At 35.8% G+C, this 27,208-nt stretch overlaps 1 protein-coding gene across 3 annotated transcripts in view; it reads right to left on the bottom strand.

Moving 5' to 3' along the window:
* Positions 1 to 464: 464 nt before the first annotated feature.
* Positions 465 to 27,208, bottom strand: part of GPSM2 (G protein signaling modulator 2) — a 47,985-nt gene continuing 21,241 nt past the window's right edge. For 2 of the 3 annotated variants that reach the window (XM_006197387.4, XM_015244068.3), the window contains 8 exons: positions 25,131 to 25,286; positions 23,897 to 24,005; positions 22,933 to 23,062; positions 17,042 to 17,112; positions 12,179 to 12,355; positions 9,688 to 9,847; positions 8,604 to 8,821; positions 465 to 1,203 (listed from right to left, as the gene is read on the bottom strand). In XM_006197387.4, coding sequence (XP_006197449.2) covers positions 976 to 1,203; positions 8,604 to 8,821; positions 9,688 to 9,847; positions 12,179 to 12,355; positions 17,042 to 17,112; positions 22,933 to 23,062; positions 23,897 to 24,005; positions 25,131 to 25,286 — 1,249 coding nt within the window. In that variant the 3' untranslated portion in view covers positions 465 to 975. Of the gene's footprint in view, positions 1,204 to 8,603; positions 8,822 to 9,687; positions 9,848 to 12,178; positions 12,356 to 17,041; positions 17,113 to 22,932; positions 23,063 to 23,896; positions 24,006 to 25,130; positions 25,287 to 27,208 lie in introns of those variants that run through there. The other variant, XM_031680353.2, reaches the window with a different exon arrangement.

The following is a 27,208-nucleotide window of genomic DNA, read 5'->3' on the forward strand; positions in this document are numbered from 1 at the left end:
TCCAGGTGTGGGCATTTGTATTATGCAGTTGTCTTAGTCCAGGCCCTGCTCTGTCCCATCCTTGTTGACTTGCTTTTGCTAAATTTATGGTGTGTCTTATTACGTGCACTTGTAAATCAGCTTCAGTTCCTGGGAAGAGGAGGGTGAGGCTTAATGACAACTGAGGGTTAACATTTCTTTTCGTCCTTAATTTCTGTGTCCTAAGTTCTTGACGCACACAAGTCTTTTTTTTTTTTTTGATATTAGGTCCTAAAAAGTTTTATAGCAGTATTTTGCAAAAAAAAAAAAATTTAAACTATTTTTATATACACACATATATGTATATGTATGTATATACACATATATATAAACTAAATATATTTAGTTATTTTTAAGATTACAGAAAGAGCCCAAAACACACGAGAAGAAATTCTTAAGAGTTTTTTTATAATGGCTTTGGCCTAAAAATATGTTGGAAATAGAGATTTTCTTAGTGCAAAAAAAAATCTGTATTTATTAATAGACTATATAATTTTTTACACATTAGTCAAGTACATTATTGTTATGAAATGGCATAATTTATCACTACATCCATGGTTAAGTATAAAAAAAATGCCATTGTCAATTAAGAGTAAAAAAATTACCTAAGCAAGAAGATTAAATTCTAGTTTCGATTCGTTTAACTTCCTACTTTACAAATACCAGGCAAAGGAATCTTAACAAGTTGCTAAAGAACATAATCCCAAGCAGTAATCACAAAAGTTGATGAAGCACCTTTTAAGACACCTCCACCCTGAAACAAGTGAGTGTCCAGAGGAACGTTGATACTATACTATTACAGGTTAAATATTTACATCATGCTAAAAACATCTGAAGCTGTAGTACAGTGCTATAATTTCTCCTCTTAAGGAAAAAACTAATAGACTGAATTTCCCTGCAGTGTTCTGAAAGGAAATAAGGTCGCTTAAAAAAAATTCATAGTAATTAGTGGTTTGCTTATTTTTTTCCTGAATTTTTAAGTTCTGACAAAGCATTACTCTGTAAAAGGTCCTTTAGCCCAAATTCAGTGTCTCTGTTTTGATCTCGTTGTAAAAGAACTCTCTGCTCATCCATTCTTTTCGCCTGAGACCGTAAAATAAGGCTAAAAAAGTCCTCATCTGGTACTGTTTGTCCCTTTGTGGCAGCAGGTGGCGGAGCACATCTTTGATCATCTAATCTGGACCCCTAAAAATTTACAAGAAAGAGATTAAAATACAAACACTGCAGGGAAGAGCACCAAGGTATGTTATGTCTGTCATTCACAAGAAAATGGGGCTTTAAATGTTTACTGCCTCTTAGAAATACTTAATTCTCAGACTTGAAACCTAGATCAGACCTTTCTTTTGAAATGATTTATATAATCAGAACATAACAAGTGTTATTTAGACGTGTAGCCATAGTTTCATGGCTTTGGTAAAATTAAGACATGAGGTCCCCTTTGTCCAAGATGACAGCTGAAGATTATAATCTTACCATAATGGGCATCAACAAATCCAACCTACCAGATCCCTAGGAATGTAACGTGAGGTACAAAACCCCTGCATCACTACCTTATAAGGATTGTCCATTGGGCAGTCATCAAACTGTAACCCGTTGCCCATTGTTTTTGTAAACAGTATCGTTTTCAACACAAGCTCATTTGTGAATTGTGTATGGCTGTTCGCCCGCTACAGTGGCAGAGCTGAGCAGGTGCAACAAAGGCCATAGAGCCCAAAAAGCCTAAAATATTTTCTGTCTGGCCCTTTACAGAAAAAGTTTGCCTATTCCTGTCTTAGGCATTTAAATCTATTAAGGAAATAGCCCAGAGTGAAATTTTCCTTCACGTTCTAACTTATGATTCTTATTTTAGAAGTACGTTAAAAATGTTTTTGATCAAATGAAAAATACAAGCACTTAAAAGTCTACAGCATAGCGTCTCGAATTAGAGCTCACGGGAGGGTGTGGTGGCAGCCTGGCCGCCTAGCAGCGCCACCCCACCTTCCACACACACCTGGTTCGCTCTTCACCATCTCTCCTGTCACAATTCTAGGTCATTTCATTGTCCTCTAATCCATCCAGCACTCAGGTACTTCAGTTCCTAGACCTCCTCTTCTCTGGTGTTCTCATCCTTACCCTCTGCCTTATCCATTAACTCCCACGGTCAGAGGCCAGACACAGTCATTCTCAGTAATTGCACCATCTTTGAAATGATGATTTTAAAACATCCCATGTTGACCACTAACTCCTGTTTTTCCAGATCAGGCTCTCCAGTACTCCCCCCAGTAAGTCATTTTTTTTTAAACTGAGGTAAAGTAAACATAACATAAAATTTACCTTTTGAACCATTTTTAAGTGTACAGTTCATTATCAAGTACATTCATATTGTTGTGCTATCACCACCACCGTCCATCTTCAGAACTTTTTTCATCCTGCAAGACTGAAACTCTATACCTGTTAAACAACAACTCTCCATTCTCCCCTCCTTCCAGCCTCTGCAACCACCATTCTGCTTGTCTCTATCAATTTGACTACTCTGAGTACCTCCTATGAGTGGACTCATACAGTATTTGTCCTCTTGTGACTCCTTATTTCTCAGCATAACATCTTTAATGTTCATCCATGTTGTAGAATGGTATTTTTAAGGCTGAAAATATTCCATTGTATATGCACATTGTGTTTTGTTTATCCATTCATCTACTGATGGAAACTTGGGTTGCTTCCACCTTTTGGCTGTTGTGAATAATGCTAATATCAATATGCGTGTACAAATATAATTTGTTCATGTCCTTGCTTTCAGTCATATCCAGAAATGGGATTGATGGATTATGTGATAATTGTATTTTTAATTTTTTAAGGAACTGTTTTCTTTAGCAGCTGCACCATTTTGTATTCCCATCTGCAGTGCACAAGGGTTCCAATTTCTCCATATCCACAGCAACAGTTGTTATTTTCTGGGTTTTTCTGTTTGTTTCTTTTGATAGCAGCCTTCTTAATGGGCGTGAGGTGGTATCTCACGGTGGTTTTGATTTGCATTTCCTGAATGACTTACGATGTCAAGCATCTTTTCCTGTGCTTATTGGCCATTTAAATGTCATCTTTGGAGAAATACTGGGTTCTCTGCCCATTTTTGAATCAGTTTCTTTGTTGTGGAGTTGTCTATATTCTGGATTAGTCTTTATCAGTTCGATGATTTACAGATATTTCCTGTGGGTTGTCTTTTTACTTTGTTGATAGTATCCTTCCATGCACAAAAGTTTTAAATTTTGATGAAGTCCAATTTGTCTTTTTTTTCTTTTGTTGCCTGTGACTTTGGCATCATCCAAGGAACCACTGCCAAATCCGAAGTCATGAAGCTTTCCACTTATGTTTTCTTCTAAGAGTTTTATAGTTTTCTACCTCTTACATTTAGATCTTTGATCCATTTTGAATTAATTTTTCTATGTGGTGGTAGGTAAAGGTCCAGCTTCATTCTTTTGTATGTAGATATCAAGTTTTCCCAGCATCAACTGTTGATAAGACTTCCTTCCACATGAATGGTCTTGGCACCCTTGTGAAAATCACTTGACCATATATGAGTGTTTATTTCTAGGCTCTCTATTCAGTTCCATTGGTCTATATATGTGTCATGCGAGTATCACACTGTTTCGATTACTGTAGCTTTGTAGTAAATTTTGAAAACAGCAAGTGTGAGTCCTCCAACTTCGTCTTTCTCCTTCAAGATTGTTTGGGCTGTTTGGGTTACCTTGAGGTTCTCTATACATTTTCAGATGGACTTTCTATTTCTGTAAAACATTGGAATTTTGATAGGAATTGCACTGAATCTGTAGATCGTACTGAGAGATACAGACTTTTTTTATTGAAGTATAGTTGATAGGTGTACAATGTAGTGATTCATGGTTTTTAAAGGTTACACTCCACTTAGTTATTATAAAATATTGGCTGTATTCCCCACGTTGTACAATATATCCTTCTTTTATATATCGTAGTTTTTACCTCTTAATCCCTCCCGACTAGTAACCACTAATTTGTTCTCTGTATCTGTGAGTCTGCTTCTTTTTTCTTATATCCACTAGTCTATTATATTTTTTAGATTCCATATATAAGTGGTATCATACAGTATGTCTTTCTCTGACAATACCGACTTTTTAACAGTATTGTCTTCCAATTTATGAACATGGGATTTATATCATCTTTAACTTCTTTCAGAAATATCTTGTAGTTTTCAGTGTACAAGTCTTTCACCTTCTTGGTTAATGCCTGTACTTTAGTACTTTATTCTTTTTGATGTTATTGTAAGTGGAATTTTTCCTTATTTTCCTTTTTGGACTGTTCATTACTAGTGTATAGAAACACAACTGATTTTGGATTTTTATCTTGTATCCCATAACTCTGCTGACTTTCCTAGTTCTAACAAGGTTGTTTTTGTTTTTGTTTTTGTGTTTTTGGTGAAATCTTTAGGATTTTCTACATATACGACTTTGTCACCTCTGCAGAGATAATTTTACTTTTCTTCTTTTCCAATTTGGATGCTTTCTGTTTCTCTTCCTTGCTTAATTGCTCTGGCTAGAACTTCCAATACTATGTTGAATATAAATGGCAATGTGGGCATCCATGTCTTGTTCCTGATCTTAAAGAAAAGCTTTCAGTCTTTTACTACTGATTATGATGATAGCTGTGGGTATATTTCATAAATGATTTTTATTATGTCATAGTTTCCTAACTATTCCTAGTTTGCTTTTTTTAATCATGAAAATGTGCTGTATTTTTGTCAAATGCTTTTACTGCATCAATTGAGATAATCGTGTTTTTTCTTTCATTTTGTTAATGTGGTATATTATATTGATTGATTTCCATATGTTGAACCATCTTGCATTCCAGGAATAAATCCCAACTGGTTATGGCTTATAATCCTTTTAATATCCAGCTGGATTCTGTTTGCTGGTATTTTGTTGATAATTTTGCATCCATATTCAAAAAGGATAGTTTTCTTGTAGTGTCTTAACTGGTTTTAGTATCAGGGCAATATTGGCCCCATAGAATGACTTGGAAGTGTTCCCTTCTCTTCAATTTTTTGGAATTGGTGTTCTTTAAATATTTGGCAGAATTCACCAGTGAAGCCATCAGGTCCAGGGCTTTTCTTTTGTCACAAGGTTTTTGATTACTGATAACAATCTCCTCTTATGAATTATGGGTCTATTTTCTATTTCTTCATGATTCAGTTTTGGTTGGTTTTGTGTTTCTAATTATTTGCCCATTTTGTCTAGGTTATCCAGCATACAACCACTGATAGCATTCTCCTATAATTCTATTTCTGTAGAATCAGTAGTAATGTCTCTGCTTTTATTTCTAATTTTGCTAATTTGAGCCATCTCTTTTTCTTAGTATAACTAAAAGTTTGTCAATCTGTTCATCTTTCTAAGGAACCAACTTCTGATTTTTTTTGATTTTCTCTTTTTCTGTTCTGTATTTTATCTGTCTCTGTTCTAATCTTTATTACTTCCTTACTTCAGCTAGTTTTTAGGTTTAGTTTGTTCTTTTTCAAGTTCCTTAAGTTGTAAAGTTAGGCTGCTGATTTGAGATCTTTTTTAATGTAAGCATTTATGGCTATAAATTTCCCTGAGCACTGCCTTCACTGTAAACTAAGTTTTAGTAAATAGTGTTTTCATTTTCATTAGTCTCCAGGTATTTTCTAATTTCCTTTTTGATTTCTTCTTTGACTCATTGGTTGTCTAACTGCCACAAATTTGTGAATTTTCCAGTTTTCCTTCTGTTGCTTCTAACTTCATCCCACAGTGGCTGGAGAAGATACTTTGTCTGATATCTATCTCTGTAAATCTGTTGAGACTTCATTTCTGGCCTAAATATGGTCTGTCTTGGAGAATGTCCTGTATGCACTTAAGAACGTGTATTCTGTTATTGTGTATTATTCTAATCTGTTAGATCTGCTTGGTTTATTGTGTTGTTCAGGTTCCCTATTTTCCTTCTTATCTTCTGCGTGGTGGTTCTACCCATTATTGAGACTGGAATGTTGAAGTCTCCAACTATTACTGTAGAATTGTCCATTTCTCCCTTTGGTTCTGTCGTTTTTGCTTTGTATATGTTAGTTAAGTATCTTCAGTATTTCTTCAGTCCACTGACATCACAGCCACTTTTTACTTCCACACTTTTCCTTACTTCCCTTCTTAGATGCAGCCTAGATTCCAAAGTCTGTTACTAAAATCACTCCTTGGTATTTCTTTCCCCCTTCACCCTATTCTCCTGGCAATACCAACCTTGATTAAATCTATCTCTCTGCCTCCTTAAGCAGCTGGTAATGACTGGAGAAAATACACAACTGCACTGACCAGCCTGACTTCCTTGACAGTGAACTTCAAAGTGAGTCCTCAGCACACCTCAGCAAACCTGTTTTCCCTGGTCAATATGCTTTCAGTTTCTCAAAGCCAATTATGTTCTACTTCCTTGCTTTTCAAAATTGCAATGCTCCAACCTCAGTCTTAGCTAAATGGCCCTTCTTCTTACTTTGCTAAGAAAATAAAAGGAACCAGCAATAATTCCTACTTGCTATACTTGCTACCTTCAAATCTGTATACATAATACTGTTTTCCTGCTCATCTATGCAAAAACTATTCTTTAATTATCCCCTACTCTTCTGCATCACTGATTCCCCTCTTCTACTTGATCATTCCTTCAGCAGACATGCTATATTAACTCTCAAAATAAGAATAAACCCACCTTTATCCTATGTCTCTCTCCAACTAATGATTCATCTGTTTGTCCTCCTTTACAAGCAAAACCACTTGAAAGATCTGTGGGCTATTTTGCCATTACATTTCCCCTTTTCTCAACCCACTGAATCCTTTACCCCATCCACTAAACAGTATCTTTCAAAACTACTACTAATCTCCATGTTGCTAAATCTAGTAGCTCAGCCATCATCTTTCTCAGCTGTTTAGCAGCGTCTGACACAACTGAACATTCCTTAAAACACTTCCTTTGCTTGGCTCCTACCACACTTTGCAGGTTTTCTTCCAAATCTCTGACTGATAGCTGCTTCAGTGGCTCATCTTCCTTTATCCAAATAGTAGATTTTCTAGTGCCCAGGGCTCTTAAGTATTCCTGTTCCCTTTTCTATTCTGGTAATCGCTTCCCAGGGCTTTAATAACAGCTATATGCTGATGACTCCCAAAGTTACTTCTCTCTTGGGCTCCAGGTTTTTATTTTAATATTGCTTGTTCCCACTTGAATGTCTAATTAGGTATCTGATAGAATACCTAATTAATTTAGGCATTTTAAATTTAAATTTAAAAATTCTCAATTAATTTAGAATTTACATATCTAAAGTAAAACTTTTGTTTTTCTCTCCAAACCTGTTTCTCCTCTAGTCTTCTCCACATTAGTAAATGGTACCACCCAAGCCCAAAAGGTATGTCATCCTTAATTCTTCCTCATACCCTCTATCTAGTTTACCCTATTATGACCACTTATCACTACTCTCACCACACTGGCCCAAGTCGCCAGTATTTTTTGCCTGACTACCACATGCGTCTTCTAACTGGTTTTCCTACTAATACCCTTTGCCACTACACTGCTTGTTTCAGCAGTAGTCAGGATGATCTCTCAGAATCCTCCAGTGTCTTCCTATCACATTTGGAACGTAAGACCTCATCATGGCCCTGACGACTTCTCCATCCTCCTCCTACACCAGTCACACTGGCCACCTTGCCATTCCTTGAACCTGCTAAGCTTTGATATCCAAGAGGGGACTTGCTGTCTCTGCATGGAATGCTTTCAGTAAATATTCACATATCTGACTGCTTTACCTCATTCAGGTCACTGTTCAAATGTCAATCCAGAAAGGTCTTCCCTAACCACCATAACTAAAACACTCCTTCAGCAACCACCACCATCCATGGTTACCCATTACCTTTTTATCTTGCTTTAATTTTCTTTACCACAAGTATCAGTACCTGATATATACTACCCATCTATCTACATATCTATAGGTAAACACACACTTATTCACTCCTTCTCCCACTAAAATGTAGGATTCCTTAAAAAGCAGGTGTATCCCCAATGTCTAGAATAGTGCCTAGAACATAATAGGTGTTCAGTCATTTTTTGTTGAATGAATGAAAGGTATCATTATCATATCTTTCTATGAACACAGAACTAGGGTCAGGCATAGGAAATGTCTCTTTTTAAGTGAAAATAAGCATTATTTTTTCATGGTCCTGTCCAAGCCATTTCAGACATTCCTTAACAACTTTGGTTAATCACTATTAAAAGAGCTGAAATACGAAAGCTATCTCAATTTATCCATTTCTCCTAAATGGTAAACTGTGTAGACAGGGCCCCATCTAGACTGTCTCCATATTAATCCCTGGTTGCTCCTGATACTATCTCCTAAAATTGAGGAAAGAGGGTTTTTTTTTTTTTTACTAGTAGTTGTCTCTCTACCACGGCTCAAAGGGAGTCATCAGCAACCTCTCACCTCACCAGCCAAAACGAGTACAAAATAAGCTCTTCCCAAGTTAGAATCATAATACTGCCGAAGCTCTCAACAACATCTGGGCTACATACAAGCTGACAAAAATATGCAGACATACTTGACATTTTACAAGGATGTCGAAGAAGTCTTCATCAGGCTCTTTGTTGTCATTAGTGATCAGGTGGCCGAGTACTGACTGACTGTTGTTTTGTGTCAGACGGAGCCCTGGTAAATTACTGAAACTGGCCCTCTGGTCATCCAGACGGCGGCTCTGTGAGCTAGCGAGAAGGTCTAAAAACTCATCTGTGTTGGGGGACACCATGGAAGCAGATGGTGCTATGAACAGGGAAAAAAAATAAAATAAAATTACTTAAACCTATTTGTTATATACATATAGTTTCTTTTTGCTGTGTTCAGTCCCAACACCCTCTCTGTCCTCCTCTTTAGCTCTTGTCACTATGAGTCACTGACAGGCTGGGGCCAGACAAGATGGGCGGGGAGGGAAGAATGGATCCCAGAGCACTGCCAGTGGGCCACTGAGAGTTTATTCGGGCTTGACTCTATTTTCCTTTCTTTAATGCCACCCAAAATAGAACTATATAAAGTACAGGGCTAGATTTCAGAAGATAAATTGTTTTTCTTATATAATTTCTCAGACCAGGAATAAATGGGCCAGTATTTTTATTCTATGTCCAGGGTAGGACATTTAGCGAACTCAACCTAGAGTTAAGCACTGCTGGCAAGTTTTGGTCTATGGTATAGAGGGAGTCTTTTGGCAGCTGAAATAGAAACAGTCAGGTAACCTACTGTAGATCTGTCTAAGGCTCAGGCAGGCTCTGGCTTCAGCCGTAGCCATAGGTTATCCAATCCACACATGAAGCATCTCCATTTTACACAGAATCATACAGTATGTGTATCTGTAATTTTTTCCTATTTTTTAAAGTTAGATTTTTTTCCCAGCTGTGAAGAAACTAGGGAGGCAGTAGGATATAGTTAGTAGAAAAGGCACTGGACTAGAAATACAGAAAAACTTACGGGGACTGAAAACCTTGTTTAAACTGTACAAATATGAGCATTTCAGAAATACCTGGATTCACATTCACTTATTGTGCCTCCTATGATTAGAACTAAAGTCTCAGAAATAAATCACAAGAATATCAAAGGGAACTATTCAAACTGTCAGAGAAACATAAATAACTTACTTTTTCGCGTTATTCTGGGGGGAGTGGAAGACGCAGGTGCTGAAGCAGATCCGGAGTTCTTCTCTTGTAAGCAGCACCTCTGGTCATCCATCCGATTGCTCTGAAACCGGCTTAATAGGTCAAAGAACCCTTCATCTCCAATACTATCTGCACTGATTTTCTAAAATATTGAGAGAAAATCTAAATATTCCAGCATTATCCTTAGATTAGCAATGAAACAATATCATATACACCTCAAATGCAAAAGGTAAAGGATGAAGATTAAAAATAAAAAATTTGACATTTTCTTTATATAAGATGGCAACATTGGTCATAAAAATTTATTTCAATCCAACCAACAAAAAGCATTTCTAGTTTTTTTTTTATCCTTATATTTCTAAAGCTAAATGTATGTACCTTAGACTCAGGGGAACAGCTACAGATAATGAATTACGCAAATATTAGTAAACAGGCATGGATCCTACATTCAAAGTTCTGTTATAAGATTCTACAACAGAATTTAAGTAAACTCATCTTTCTAAGAACTGATAAACTAAGAAAGCATGTATATTCTAGCATAGTGATTTGTAAAGTCTTAAAGATTTGAAGATCTTGAAAAAAATATAAACTTCAAATAAATGAATAGAGACAGAGGGATACCTGTTAGACTTTATGTGGAAAGCTTCAGAACTAAAATGACAAATGCAGTGTTTACTAATAAAGTAATTATTTTTCATAATGATAATATTGTAATAGAGGTACATACATACAAAATGTTATGAGCCTCGGGAGAAGGGTGTAACTAATTCTTAGATGAAATAGCAGAAACTTGTGTGATACCTGAATTGGCTCCTGAAGAGTCAGTAACCATTGCAGGGCAGAGATGTTTCATACTGATTAACACTCAATTCCAAAGGTGGTAGTATTCAGGGGACGATGGACTATGGGGTAGGCCGGGGTGGTGAAGAGGATAATAAAGAAGAAGCCAAAACAAAGGCTTTTGTGTGACATACTAACAATACTTACCCCATGGGAGAGAAGAGGAGCATTGGTAATAGTTTTAAGAAGTTTTGTATAGAAACAGAACTGGCACTCCCAGTGGGTTGACGGGGTTAGTAAAGCAGGGAGAGAGATGAGTTCAGGTGCCCATTCCAAACTCCGGGTAAGAGATGAAGTGGTACATAAAGAACTAAGACACAGGAGCAGTTTTTTTTTTTTTTTCCTTAAGGGGGTGGGGGGAGGATGGTTGGAGGGGTGCAGATCTGAGCAATACAGGGATTAACTGGATGTGGTCAGTGAAGGAGAGGGAGTCTAAAATGACACTCGGATTCCTAGCTTGGGTGACAGTGAGTAACTGAAATAAGGAAAACACGAGGGTTTGAGGGAATACAGTTTTTAACATGGCAAGCTTGAGGTTTGGGAATGATAAGTATGTACATAAGCTATAGTCAAATGCAGTAATCAGTAACAAACTCAAGTGCAGTAATCACTAACAAAAAGAGTCTTCCCTAGGGGCAAAAAGCCTCTAATTCAAAATTCTGAACATCAAAACGCAGTAAGGCCCCAAAAATATTGGCACTTCCAGTTGGGCTAAGGGGGCTTAGTTAAGACCTCAAACCTTGAACAAAGGTATGCCTTCCAGTTCCGCTCTGGATCTATAAAAAAATTCTTGAGCCATTTTTATTAACCCCATAATGTTTTTTGTTAGCCATGCATATGTAAGGAACACGTTAAAAAACTGATAAAAATCAAGGCAAAGGACACCACGAGGGCACAGACATAAACGGAATGCTGACAACAGGACCAACAGAAATCTCTGTTAAAAAAATTGTTAGAAGACTAACAATTTTTTCAAAGGTTCTCACTGCTTGAAAAATGGATTTGATAATTTGAAGTATCTTCTTTGTAATTTATTTTGATCTCTTTATCAGAGTGTAAGGTAGCTAAATTAGAGGTAGTCCTGATACTTGGTAAACCCACGGTATTTTCCGATTTCTAAATATTTTGTTATATTCAATAACCTGATTCCTATGCTTACTTTCTATCAAAACTGTTTTAAATTCTATTATTATAATTTCAATAATATAAATAGAAGTTGATAACTTGCAGACACTCTTCATTTTAAATTAGTATTTAAAAATCCTTTAGTATCTGAATTTAGTTTGACTTCTAAGCTGAATGGAGGATAGTTTTACTGAGAGACACTGGTGAAACAAAAGGTTTTGCAAATGACAGTGACTTAAAACACAACTGTAACTGACTGTACTTCAATAAAAAAATACAAAGAAATAATTACTGTCTAAAGTAGTGGAGCAACTTGTCTATAAATGGAGTAATTACAGTTTCTAGCTTTGAAGACAACAGAAAAGATAGGAAAATATAGAAGACTTTTTTGAATAACAAAGATATTTTATACTGAATATCTAATAATTACAAAAATCGAGCATGAATACAAGAAGACTAAAATGTAGGAACTCAAAATACAATACCCAAAAGCTTATTTTAAACTTACCCTTTGAGAATTCGCAATTCGGTGATTGACGGAATTACTGGTATCTTGAAGAACTTTAGTGGAGGAATTAGTTTTGTATTTTTTCCCTTTCAATCTGTTGACAAAGAGTAACTTTGCAGAAGGTTTGGCAATAAGAGGTTTTTGTTTAACAAGAATTTCACTGTTCCAGTTTTGTACCTACAAAATTATAAATATAAATGGAAAACAGGACATGAAAAAAAGAACACCAAAGCTACCTCAGGCTTCCTATATTAATCTGCCGTCATTTAGCAAAGGGGGTGGGGTGAGTGGCTTAGATCTCTTACTAAGTTTCTTTCCGCTAGTATATATCTCACTATTTTCAACAGCTTGTACCAAATGTATACTGTGAATTTCTCATTATCAAAATATTAACATGGAGGCTTTTAATAACCTAAGAATAAAAAAACAAAGTTTGCTGTAAGTCTAAAATATAACTTGGTCAGAAAAGGAACCGAGGTTTTATTCTTGATGGGAGTTATTTAAAAATCTGGTAAAACTGGAAATTTTGGGTATATGTAGAATTCTTAACTGTAAAAATTAACAGCTAAAAACTTAAATAGTAGTAGTACTGAACTCTTTGACAACTTTATTACAAGGGGAAAAGACCATCACAGAGAACTGATTCCACTAAAACATGTTTTTTTTTTAAATTATTTTATTTATTTATCACTGTATTAATTACTTTGGTGGGGGTGGGGGAAGAGGCTATTAGGTTTATTTATTTTTAGAGGAGGTACTGGGGATTGAACCCAGGACCTCCTGCATGCATTTCATGCATGCTAAACATGCTCTCTACCATTTGAGCTACACCGTTCCCCCTTCAAACATGTTTTTTTTTTTAACTGAGTTATAGTCAGTTTACAATGTTGTGTCAATTTCCATTGTAGACCACAATTTTTCAGTTATACATGAACATACATATATTCATTGTTGCATTCTTTTTCACTGTGAGCTATCACAAGATCTTGTATATATTTCCCTGTGCTATACAGTATAATCTTGTTTATCTATTCTACATATACCTGTCAGTATCTACAAATTTCGAACTCCCAGTCTGTCCCTTCCCACCCCCTTACTCCCTGGCAATCACAAGTTTGTATTCTATGTCGATGAGTCTGTTTGTTTTGTATTTATGTCCTTTTTTTTAGATTCCACATATGAGTGATCTCATACGGTATTTTTCTTTCTCTTTAGGGCTTACTTCACTTGGAATGACACTCTCCAGGGACATCTATGTTGCTGCAAATGGTGTTGTCATTTTTATGGCTGAATAGTATTCCATTGTATTAAATATACCACATCTTCTTTATCCAGTCATCCATCAATGGATATTTAGGCTGTTTCCATGTCTTGGCTATTGTAAATAGTGCTGCTAAGAACACTGAGGTGCAGGTGTCTTTTTGAAGTAGGGTTCTTTCTGGATATATGCCCAGGAGCTGGATGACTGGGGTCATGTGATAAGTCTATTCCTAGTCTTTTGAGGAATCTCCATACTGTTTTCCACAGTGGCTGCACCAAACTGCATTCCCACCAGCAGTGTAGGAGGGTTCCCTTTTCTCCACAGCTTCTCCAGCATTTGTCGTTTGTGGACTTTTGAACGATGGCCATTCTGACTGGTGTGAGGTGATACCTCATCGTAGTTTTGATTTGCATTTCTCTGATAATTAGTGACATTGAGCATTTTTTCAGGTGCCTAATGATCATTTGTATTTCTTCCTTGGAGAATTGCTTGTTTAGGTCTTCTGCCTATTTTTGGATTGGGTTGTTAGTTTTTTTCTTATTAAGTCATGAGCTGCTTATATATTCTGGAGATCAAGCCTTTGTCAGTTTCATCTTTTGCAAAAATTTTCTATTCCGTAGGGTGACGTTTTGTTTTGCTTATGGTTTCCTTTGCTGTGCAGAAGCTTGTAAGTTTCATTAGGTCCCATTTGTTTATTCTTGCTTTTATTTCTATTGCTTGGGTAGACTGCCCAAGGAGAACATTCCTGAGATGCATGTTAGATAATGTTTTGCCTATGCAAACATGTTTTAAATTATAGATAAAGCTTTATCATCATTTGACTCTTAGGAAAAATTACAGGGTTGAATCTGGTTAGCTTCTCATGGAATTTACTTTTAGTACCACTACTACAGTGGTACCAAACTAATTTTGCTGCTTATTAATAGGTTCCTACCTACTAGAAGGAAGGAGACCTAAATTGACTTAAAAGATTTTGTTCTGTTTTTTTTTTTAAATAATCTGTAGATTTAATGGATTTGAGAACCACTCATAAGATAAGAGATGAATATTTGGGGGAGATCACAAAGGTCTTCAGAAGTTAAGAGTTTTTAAACAACTCTTAACTGTTTAGAATAAAAAAATAGTGGATATAAATTCAAATTAGTTAGTGTTGGTCTTATGAAGACTTTACACAGAAAAACATCAATATTCAAAAACATACCTATTAAAACAATAGGACAGAAGAATATTTTATGACATGGAAAGATGTTGATATATTACTACATATTATAAAACAGTATCTAATATTCATATGAAAATGCAAAATAAAAAAATACCAAAATAGTAATTTTAGTTACCACTGGGATGTGGGATTACTGACAATTTCCTTGTTGGAAGTTTCCATAGTTGTTATAATAAAGATATTTTATAAAAAGTGTTTTTTAAAAGTATGCCATAAAGGAAAAGGAGCCTACTTTAACAATGTAAAATTAAAATAAGAGTTGGAAGAAAGTAGCCTAGATTTGTTTTTCAATAACCTTTTTTCCAATTATAAAACCCCTTTTCTGTTAAAAAAAAGCTTGAGAAGATGCATCTTGAATAGTTATTTTTTGTAGTTAATAACAAAAAGCTTTTCAAAAATGCAGCTAAACTAGCTTGATCATAAATATCATTAATCTTGCCAATAAATGTTGCTGTTACTCAGTTGAAAAAAAAAAGCTTCCTAATCCTTGTTTGATTTTCCTGATCTTTTAATTAAAAAACCAAAGTAATGGAACAGAACAGAGAGCCCAGAAATAAACCCACAGACCTACAGTCAATTAATCTTCAACAAAGGAGGCAAGAATATAAAATGGAGAAAAGATGAAAAGCTCTTCAGCAAGTGGTGTTGGGAAAACTGGATAGCAGCATGTAAATTAATGAAGTTAGAACACTCCCTCACACCATACACAAAAATAAACTCAAAATGGCTTAAAGACTTAAATATAAGGCAAGACACTATAAACCTCCTAGAAGAAAACATAGGCAAACATTCTCTGACATAAATCTTAGCCATGCTCTCCCAGGGCAGTCTACTTAGGCAACATATAAAAGCAAAAAATTAACAATTGGGACCTAATTAAACATACAAGCTTTTGCACAGCAAAGGAAACCATAAGCAAAACAAAACGACAACCCACAGAATGGGAGAAAATATTTGCAAATGATGTGACTGACAAAGGTTTAATTTCCAGAATATATAAACAGCTCATACAACATAATAAAAAAACAACCCAATCCAAAAACAAGGAGAAGACTTAAACAAGCAGTTCTCCAAGGAAGACATACAAAAGGCCAATAAGCACATGAAAAAATGCTCAATATCACTAATTACCAGAGAAATGCAAATCAAAACTACAATGAGGTTATCACCTCATACCAGTCAGAACGGCCATCATTCAAAAGTCCACAAACAATAAATGCTGGAGAGGGTGTGGAGAAGAGGGACGGGACCCTTCCTACACTGCTGGTGGATTATGTAGTTTGGTGCAGCCATTATATATTACAGCTTGGAGATTCCTCAAAAGACTAGGAATAGACTTACCATATGATCCAGCAATCCCACTCTTGGGCATACATCCAGAGGGAACTCTAATTTGAAAAGATACATTGAACCTAATGTTCATAGCAGCGCTATATACAATAGTCAAGACCTGGAAACAACCTAAATGTCCATCAAAAGATGACTGGATGAAGAAGTTGTGGTATATTTATACAGTGGAATACTACTCAGCCATAAAAAAGAACAAAATAATGCCATTTGCAGCAACATGGATGGATCTAGAGATCATCATTCTAAGTGAAGTAAGCCAGAAAGAGAAAGAAAAATACCATATGATATCACTTATATGTGGAATTTAAAAATAAAAAGAGGTCACTAATGAACTTATCTACAAAACAGAAACAGACTCTCAGACTTAGTAAACAATCTTATGGTTACTGGGGAAAAGGGAGTGGGAAGGGATAAATTTGGGACTTTGAGATTTGCAAATGTTAGCCACTATATGTAAAAATAGATTTAAAAAAACAAATTTCTTCTTTACAGCTCAGGAAACTATTTAATATCTTGTAATAACCTTCAATGAAAAAGAATATGGAAACAAATGTATGTATGTATATGCATGACTGGGTCATTTGTGCTGTACACCAGAAATTGACACATTGTAACTGACTACTACAATTAAAAAAAATTTTTTTTAAACTGCAGAAACAAAACAATAAAAAAAAGTAATACATGTACATGGTAAAATATTCAAACAGTTCAGACTAGTATATAAAATATTTCTCCTAACCCAGACACCACTTCTTTTCCCAGAGGTAATCGTTATTAGCAAGTTTCTTACATATTCTTCCAGAAATGTCTTACGCCTCTACAAAGGCTATATAGGAAAACTTTTCTTAAACAGTTGTAACATTCTGTATACATTCTTTTTGCACTGTACTTTTTTCTGATTGTTTTTAAAGGTAAATTTTTAAGTGATACTTATACAGAATAAGGCTTATTTAAATTATTGCATTTTAGTTAAAAGCTTCTAAAATATTTTATTGTAAAAGCCCAAGAAATTTAAAACATAACTGCGAACCTTTTCTGGTGTTAACTTCATAAGTTCCATGTTTTCCATACTGTGTCGGCGTCCAAACTTGGGGCGTGCACCTTCGTAAAAAAAAAAAAAAAAGTTAATTCAAGTAAACCAGGGAGCCCTTAAGACTGCAAATTCAGCATCATAACACAAACCCATGTATTCTTTTAAGAAGAATAATTTTCCACCCTATATAAAAATACACACTCCCTCTAAAATGTTTTGATGTAAGGAAGTTAACATTTTGGTTGAAAAGTAACTTTGGTTACTAACATTACTGCTTAATTTAGAAAAGACAATTTTATAATAACTGGTTTTATATGATACATACAGTTTCCAAAAAACAACCCAAACAAACTGTAGAGTGGTTTAAGTAAAAACATAAGGAAAATGTAAGGCCTCCAATTTTGAGGTAAGAAGCAAAACATTTCCACTACTCTTTCCTGAGTTGCCCATTTCCATTCTAAGATTTCACTAGATGCTAGATATACTGCCAGTCAAAAACCAAGTTAAAAAATACTCAAATTTTTCTTCAATAAAGTTATTAAATATAGATAATTTCCATATCCATTCAATCTTTTAATATTTTAAAAGGCATAACATAAGGAACACATGATACCTAATTCCCAGCTTAATAAACCATGGCCAACTCCCCCAATAACGTCCCTTGCTTCCATAATTTTTTATATTTCCATCACATATGTATATGTCTCTAATAAGCAATGGAGCTTATTATGTAACATTATAGAAATGGCCTCATACTGTATATATTCTCTAACTTGCTTCCTTTGAGCAAGCAACCTCATGTTTATGAGATTCATCCAAGTTGATATGAGTGGCCTGATTTTCATCACAATTTTAGGACTAGGAAATTACTTATGCATTCTGTTGGTGGCAGATGTTCAGGCCGCTTCTGCCTTTCTGTCATTGTAAGCAATACCACCACAGGTGGAAATAGCTCTTCATGTGCACTAGCAAGCTGCCTTCCAGCCTGGACGTCACAGGTGTTGTAACTGGGAATGAAACTGCTGGATCACACGGTCAGTACAGCTCCACCCCCATCAAATGTTGTGCCAGAGTGCTCTTTCCAGTACACCAACTTGTACTCCATCAACACTGTGTGAGAGTTTCTATTATCTGTACCATTTCAGTACTGGTATTATCAGGCCTTTTCATCTTCATCCACCTCATCCACCAATAATTCCTCACTATAGTTTCCCCTGATTAAGAGAGGTAAATACATTTTCATGTAATTATGGGCTGTTTGCACTTCTTCTGTTCATTGCTTTTACCTATTTTTTTAGTTGGGTGGCTTTGTTTTTAATTCATAGGAGTTTTCATACATTGAGGATACAAATCCTTTTTTAATCATATGTGTGGCGTATGTCCTCTCAGTTTGTGTTTCATCTCTTTATGGTTACTTTTAATGAAGTTCTTTATTTCAATGTCAATCTTTTCCTTAATGGTTTTGTTTTTGTGTTTTGAGAACTCTTTCCCTCTCTGAAATCATGAAGATACCTTTTGTTTACAGAGGCAGTACAGCATACAATTGAACATGGAACTCTAAAGTCAGACCAGTCACTCACTCGTGATATGACCTTGGGCAATCCCCTCTGTGATTCCGTTTTCTCATTTGTAAAGAGCAGCAGTACCTACCTCTCATCACTGCGATGATACATGTGTCATCATCTGCAAAGGGGTCAGCACAGTGCCCCCTGGTAAGTACTAAGCACTCAGCAAATGCTGACCTGCTGATCACCATCACTGCTGCTTTAAATCTGTCTTTCATACTGAAATCCTTAATCTATCAAGAATTTATTTTTGTGTGTGATATTAATTTCCACATATGCAAGAAATACAAATACAGGCTTTATGTTCCATTCACCGGTCTGTCTGTCTCTATGCCTGTGACACATCGTATTAACTACTGTGGCTTTATCATCTTTATAGCTGTAGAGAAAGCACTTCTCACTTCTTGTTTTTCATCAGGAATGTTTTGGTTTTGAGTTCTCAGCTTGTTTTTCTTTCATATACGTTTATGAACGACCTCATCAAGTTCCAAGAAAAAACTGTCATAATTTGCTGGGCAGCACACTGAATTTACATTAATTTGGGAAGAACTGACATCCTTGATAATATTTAGTTTTCTGATATGAGCAGTTACTGAGAGAAATGCGTTAAAATTTCCCCTTACGATTCTGGATTTTCCCATTTCTCCCTCCAGCTTGCTCAGTTTATGTAACTGAAGCTTTGCTATTAGGCTTACTAGGCACATACAAACTTAAGGCTTTTATCTTCCTGGTGAACTGAATTGTTAATCACTGAGAAGTGACCTTCTTCATTTCTAACGACCTTTTGCCTTAAAGTGCACTACACCTGACATTAATACAGCGATACCAGCTTTCTTTTGGTTAGTTCTTCCATGATACATCTTTTTCTATCCTTTTATTTTCAGGCTTACTATATCCTTACATTTAGCTGGATTTTATTCTTTTACCAATCTGACACTCCCGTCCTTTAAATGAAACATTTACATTTAATAGAATTACTAACATATTTGGATATTTGAACTATTTTCTCCTTTACTATGTTTACTGGTATATTACATTAACTGACTTCCCAATGTTCAATCCACTGAATTCCTGTTTGGTTTAAATTTAAAAAATTGGTTTGCTAATATTTTGTTTAGAATTTCTGCATCTATGTTTACCAGAAAACGCTTGATTTACAACTCATTAATGAGTCAAACACACAATTTGAAAAACACTGTGTTAGACCAACCCCACTAAATGTGCTGGTCAAATCCTCTATATTATTACTGATATCTGACTCCTGATTGATTTTTACCTATCAATTATTGAGAGGAATGTTAAAATCACATTAAGATATAAGTATCAGATAAGACACAGACTCTGAAGCCAGACTGACTAGGTTTAACTCACATCTCTACCACTTGGATAGAACTCTGGGAAATTTACTTAACCTCTCCTGCCCCCATTCTCCCCATCTATAAATTAAGGATAACAGAAACTTACTTCCTAGAGTTGTCAGGATTAAATGAGTTAAAACAGGTAAAGCACTTAAAGCACTGTCTGGACACATAGTAAACACTCAATAATTGTTAGCTATTATTATTTTTTCACAAATCTGCCTGATCATTTTTGTTATTCCTTTGTTTCAATTCTGTTATTCCTGTAAACATTTAACCATAGTCATTTTAAATTCTGTATCCAGTAATTCTAATACCTGAAGATCTTGGTGATCTAATTTTGCTTTTGTTTGTTTTCTTACTCCCATTGGCTTGTTTCTTTAGGTGTTTGGTAAATTTTGTTGTTGTTGCTGTGAGCCTTTATAGGCCTGGATCAAGGATGGCTTTCCTCCAGAAAGTATCTGATCTTACTTCTGCTAAGTCCCGAGGAGCATTTCTGACCCAGAGCACTTTAATAGACTGGGCTGTCTTAACAGCATGGGCAGAATAAATCAAATTCCAAACCAGTATGTAGGCAGGTTTATGAATTCAGATTCTTATGAAAGTCTCCTTTTCTCCACCTTGAGTCAACACCAGAATTGTAAAGTTTTGTTGCTGTTCCTTTAGCCAGCAGGCTTTCCCTGGCACTGGGGATACAGCAGTGAACATAAGAGACCAAAAAATACCTGTCTTTATGGAGCCAAACTGAGCAAGAAGGGAGCAGTAGGAAATGATGCTGAAGTAGGCTGGGTCCAGATTACACAGGACCCACTAACCATGGTGAGGATGGAGGATTTGTTCTAGGTATGATGGGATGTCACTGGGGAAGTTTGAGCAGAGAAATGACACGACATGATTTACATTTTAAAAGAGCACTCTGGCTGCTGTGAGGGAGTCAGTGTGAGGGATCAACAATGGAAGCAAGAGGATCAGCTGGCAGGCTCATGGTCTACTGGGAGATGTCGGGAGAATGTACCAAGACTGCTGCAGCATACACCGTAAGAGAGATTAGGGATATATTTTGAAAGTAGCAAGTTGGATGTAGGAGTGAGTGGAAGAAAGGGAACAAAGGTGACCCTTAGGTTTTTGGCCTGAACACTTGTTTGATTCAATGGTGGTACCATTTCCTGAGATAAGGTAGACTGGAGGAAGGATATGTTTGGGGAGAAAAAATAAGAGGTCCATGTTGGACATGTTAAGTTTTACATGCCAATTAGATATTTAAATGGAAGTATTAAATATATGAATTTCCAGCTCAAGGGAGATTATGACTGGAAATACCAACATGAAAATCATCAGCATTTGATGGTATAAAAGCCAACCAACTGAATGAAATCTTCCAGAGCTGTGCTGTAAGATACAGTAGCCACTAGCCACATGTGGCTTTTAAAACGTTAACTAATTAAAGTTAAATAACATTAAACAATTCACTTCCTCTTTTGCACTAGCCACATTTCAAGTGCTCAACAGCCACAATATGGCTAGAGGCTACTATACTGAACAGCAGATGTAGGCCACTTCCATCTTCACAAACAGTTCTAGTAGAAGCACTGGTCAAGAGTGTAGGATAGGAGGAATAATGATAAAATCAGGAAGGAAGGAAGAAGATAGATCAGCAGAAAATAGACAGGGAGAGAGGGAAGGGAAAAGAGGTCCAACAACTGAACCCCAGGCACTACATATGCCAAGGACGGAAAGATGAGAAAGAGAGGAAAGAATAATGAGAACAAAGTGGCCAGCGAGGTGGAGGCAAACCAGAAAAAGTGGGTAATCCTGGAGGCCAAATGAATGAAGTATTTTCAGAAGGGAATGATCAACTGTAGGACATAATGTTGAAATCAAATAAGCTGACATCTATAACTAATCAACGTATTTGGTAAAATGGAGGTCTCTGGCAACCTTGTAAAAGCTTTAGTGTCATGATGGGGCCAAAGCCAGACCCCAGTGGGTTGAAGAGAGAATGGGAGGTGAGGAAGTAAAGACAATGAACAGTAATATCATTTTCAAGTTTTGTTTAAAGGGGAAAAAGGAATAGGTCTATAAGCTTGAGGGGCCCATGAGGACAAGTGATGTTTTGTTAAGATATGAGAGCTATTACCGCATAACCTATTTGAAAATTGAATAAAGGAAAACTTTTTAGCCTTTTACTCAACTACAAAGCACACAGTCTGATTTATTACACTGTTCATACTTCAGTATCATTTTTCAAAGTCTTGATCAGATGACTGGCCACTGACTTTTTTTCTTTTCTTTTGTATGGGTTTAGAGAAGGAAATTGGAAAGATAAAAGCTAGAGTTTTCACTGACTTTCAACTTCAAAACATCTGTCTGTGTCAGTAATTTTTTTCAGACTGAGAATTTTTTAGAATTAGAATCAAAAATGTGATTCTAGTCTGGTTCCTTTTTATTTCTTTAACCAAAACTAGATTATTGTTCACTCTCAGGCATTACAGCATGTTTTTTCCTATAGCAATGTCAATCCAAACCAGCATCTAAAGAAAATTCCCTGGGTTTTCTAAACTAAAAAAAAAAAAAATCCTAAGAGATTTCACTTTAGAAAGGAAATAGGGGAGAGAAAAAGGTAAACACAAATCAAACATGCAGAAACATTTGAAATAAAAAGGATAAACAATACGATGTTTTAATGTTTGCATTTTCATTGATAAATTTCTGAGTGAGTCTAGAGATACAAAATTTAAACACTTTTTTATGAAAGAAAATAATTATACCTTTACCATTTCTAAGTTCATGATAAAAGCTATAAAATGCTGTGTTCTATATTAATAAATTAACAGGTAAAGCGAAGGGGTATGAAAGTTGAGCTTCCTATGGTGTGTATCTCTCTGGATGAGGTAAACATGACACAAGTAACTTAAATGCAAATCTTGAGGGCAAGGAAACTGGGTTTTGAGGACCTAACACTTACCATGCAAACTGTTGTCAATTTCAATATTTTCAGACATCACTGAATTGTTTGTGCTGTAGCTCAGACCAAGAACCATTTGAAGATCTGAGAGATTCAGTCGTGCTGTTAGTTCACCACTTCTGTCCCCAACCTACAAGCACAAGCATTTACATTTTAGAGTCGTATTTAAAGTAAAGGATGGTGAAGATTCGTTGAAAATGTTGTGAACCTGAAACTGGAAAAAAAAATATAGAGAAATGAAATAGTTATTTTAGAATTATAACATTACGGATGATACTGGTTTTTCCGTTAACAGTATTTTAAAGAAGAAAGAAAAGGGAAGTTTCTAAAATATGGCAGTAGGACAGCTATATATTCTATAAATTCTTCTCTAAATATTAGATTGCTCTTAATCTCTATGATCACATTAAATAATAATATAAATGATTGTGACATGTTAACTTGGTATCACATGAATAAAATTTCTTTAGAATACTTTATTCCCACACTATAGAAACAGTTAGTATTTATTTATTTAACCAACAGTACACATTATACAATTTGCAAAGTAGATATTATTATTATTCCCATTTTACAGATGAGAGAAATGAGGCTCAGAAAAGGTTTCCAGGCACAAATAGCCAGCAAGTGGCAGAACTGTAACAGGAACCAGTCCTCAATTCCATAAACCATGTTCTTCCTTTCATACCACACTACTCTTCCATGTAGAGATGGGAGTACACTGGAGGCATACTTCAGTAATCTTCCCATTCCTCCATGTCAGCCTTACCTTCCTGTCTTCCTATATCAAGGCCAGTGCAAACATACCTCTGATCTGTATCTCAGAATGTTTTATGTAGTTCTTACACCAAGAGAACATATAATTAAATTTATTACTCAGCCATATAGGAGCATTCTAGAAAAATAAGAGGGCTGTAGATCTGTGAATCACAACAGCACAGATAACATTTTTTTAGTTTCATACCTCTCTTGAAATTTCCAAGTGCTTTTCAGCAAAATGCATCGCTTGATCATGATTTCCTAGAGCTGTGTATGCATTTCCTAAGCTCCAACATGCTCTTCCTTCACCAATTCTACAAAATAATTCAAAGCTAACATGCAGTTATCTGGAAGGAGGTCTGTGTGAGAAGTAAAATCTATTTAGTAGTAATCAGAGGTATAAACAATGCTTTGGATTTATTTGATCTTTCTTACAAAGAGCAAACTATCATAATACTAGAGACAGAAAGTTGGCAGCCATTATCTTTGGGTTCTGCATCCATGGATTCAACCAACCACAACTGGAAGAACTCCCAGATATGGAGGGCCAGCCATACCACACCATTTTATATGAGACCTGAGCCTCCATGGCTTTGGGTATCCACGGAGGTCCTAGAACCAAACCCCTGAGGATACTGAGAGACAACTGTAGTGGAATACCCAGATAATACTGAACTCAGAGTGAAGTTTCAAAATGAAAACATGCAGTTTTCATTTTAAACATGCAGTGTGCTATAAAACAAAGTCTCAGGGATAGGTCTTATAGTTCAACTACCCCAGTTTCTTTCTATGACAGCCTTTCCAGGTAATCATTCAGTCTGTTTGAACATCACGAGGAAGAGAGAACTCACTCCCTCTTGAGGTAGCATATACTTCATTTTTAATAACTGTACAGGGAAGTTCTCCATACTGAGATAAAAGTCTGTCTTACTAGAGCAAATGTCACAAACTGAAGTCCTGCACAAACACTGTTTCTTCATACAGTTAAAAAAAAGAGCCATCAACACTTAAAAATCAGAAGATTTGATAGAAAGCTCAGGACTTCCAGCTTCTCTTGAAAAAAGAGGATGCTCTGGACATAACAGACCCTCAGACACGTGGCTGGAGTGGAACAGCAGCTATCCCCTTAACGTTGGCCTAATATCTAATTTCACCACAATCCCCACACTGATCTACTCAGGAGGACCTTTGCAGGCAACCGAGTTTGTGGCCTGTTCACTGATCTCAGCTCAAGGTTATATGGAGCCAGTCTAGTCCTCTAACACGTGCTAGCCCTTCAAACAGTAACATACAGAGGATGTTACTGAAACAGGAAATTCCTTAAAAGGAAATTAAAGAGAAAACAAAGAAAACAAACTCTTCTTAAAGACAAAGGGAAAATTCTAGGGATTCAACAATGTATATTTTATCATAACTATGTAAAAAAGTGTGTAACTTACCTATCGTTAAGCTCTTGAGCAATTGCTAAGTGCTTCAGATGATAATCGATGGCCTTTTCATAATCTTGAAGTAAAGTATGCGTGTTCCCGAGACTGTAGCAGGACTGCGCCTCCACAGCTCTGTCCTTCAGCTGCCGAGCCAGCAGCAGTGTCTTTCTGAAAGGAGAAATTAACTCTCACATACTGGAGCACTTTTATTTTTGACTGTAATAATCATAAAACTGATTTTTCCTCCTGCCTTTAAAGAAAGTCTATTTTAGAGGCTAGTATCTCATACTTTCTCCATTACTTCTAGATAAAATGAAAAGAAGTCTTTGAAACACAAAAAGCAAATCCAGAGTTTAAGAACAAATTTGAGAGGCTCATTAATTCCCCAGAGAAAAGGAGAACTGACATGAGACCGCACGCCTCTAAAGATCAGCATAGAATTTTTAACATAAACAAACTTTCCCTGTTGTGCAATAACTTGAAGTAAGTGACCTTCATCCACGTAACCTCGCTTTTCAATCACATTATTCCCTTTACATTTTGTCAAAATTGAAAATACTTAGTTAAAATTCTTATGTGTAGGCCACTAACCACCAATTCATGAAAAATATTAAATACTACATTTAAATTAACCAAATTCTATCTAATGCAAATGGGATCATCAAGGAGAAGCTAGTGTCGCAGTTAAGAGCATGAAGCCTAGAGCCAGACTGTCTGGGTTCAGATCCCAACTTTGTCAGGTACCACCTCTGCGTTTGGGGCTGTCACTCACCTCTCCACATGCACTAGTTTCCTTATATGTAAAATAAGAGGAAACACCTCACAGGGTTTTGTGAGGTCTGAACGAATTAGTATATACAGTGTGCTTAGAACAGCACGTTGCTCACAGTAGATGCCAATACCTGTTAGCACTGTCTCATTGTTAACGGTGCTTAAACCTACAGATGCTTTTGGATCCAGTAATTTAAATGACTCTTTCCTATAATTTCTTCCAAACAGTATAAATACATCATATTATCTATAACCATATGAAAAATAACTATATGATAATGTGACAGATTTTTAGGCAAACAAACCTGAAATTACATATTTAATGATGATACCTTCAGAGCTGTCACCTGAGGAGGCTACACACTTATTCTAACACTGCTTGCCCTCTGAGACATTTTTGGAAGACTTCTGGAATTCCCTTCAGATCCTCTGGCACAACCTCTTCTGACACATCATCATTACTCTTTGAGAGTACAGTTAATTTGGAAATGGTTGGACATCTTTCTGGAACCAAATTCAATCACTAAAGTAGGTTTACCACACTACTGCTTTCTGTCCTAAAGGGTACAGATCTATAATGTTAAGATAGTCTTCTTGTTGTGGCCCTGAAAACAATTCCAAAGAAGAGTTCCAAAAATACTTTTAACCAATATTTTTGGAATATGTGTAAAGTTATGAGTTCTACCGTGCTTGCGGGTGTGTGGGCCAGTAAGTTTCATTCCTTTTTACTCATGCTTCTTTAGTCAAATAGCCACCACCCACTTTATTACAGAACTGTTCAATATTTCGTACAAATACATCATTCATTAACTGAAACGCTTCTGTCTTTTTAAATTTAAAATAGATGAAACTTTTATATTTAAAATCAAAATAAGGGAGGAGGATATAGCTCAAGGGTAAAGCACACACTTAGCATGCACGAGGTCCTGGGTTCAATCTCCGGTACCTCCTCTAAAAATAAACAAAGCTAACTGCCTCCCCCCCAAATAAAAAAAAATTACAATAATAAACACTTTTTTAAAGGTGGTTAAAAAATAAAAAAATGAAAAATAAAATAAAAATATATACTCCTTGTATAATACTATGTTTTATTTGCAAGGATATTTCACATCTAACTAAGTCAGTTAGAATAGCCAACAGATATCAACCATTAGTCAAATTTTAAAGGAGGGTGGGATGACATTCTAGTTTTTCAGATGGACCTAAAGCAGTTTTACCTTTTACAGATGACAAAATATCCAGAGCTCTCTCACACTGGATTTTTTAACAATAAAAATTATATTAATCAGTGTATCTTTGGTTCAGTCAGACTGGCTTCT

The sequence above is a fragment of the Vicugna pacos genome, chromosome 9 (assembly GCF_048564905.1).
Source record: "Vicugna pacos chromosome 9, VicPac4, whole genome shotgun sequence".
Classification (NCBI taxonomy): Eukaryota; Metazoa; Chordata; class Mammalia; order Artiodactyla; family Camelidae; genus Vicugna; species Vicugna pacos.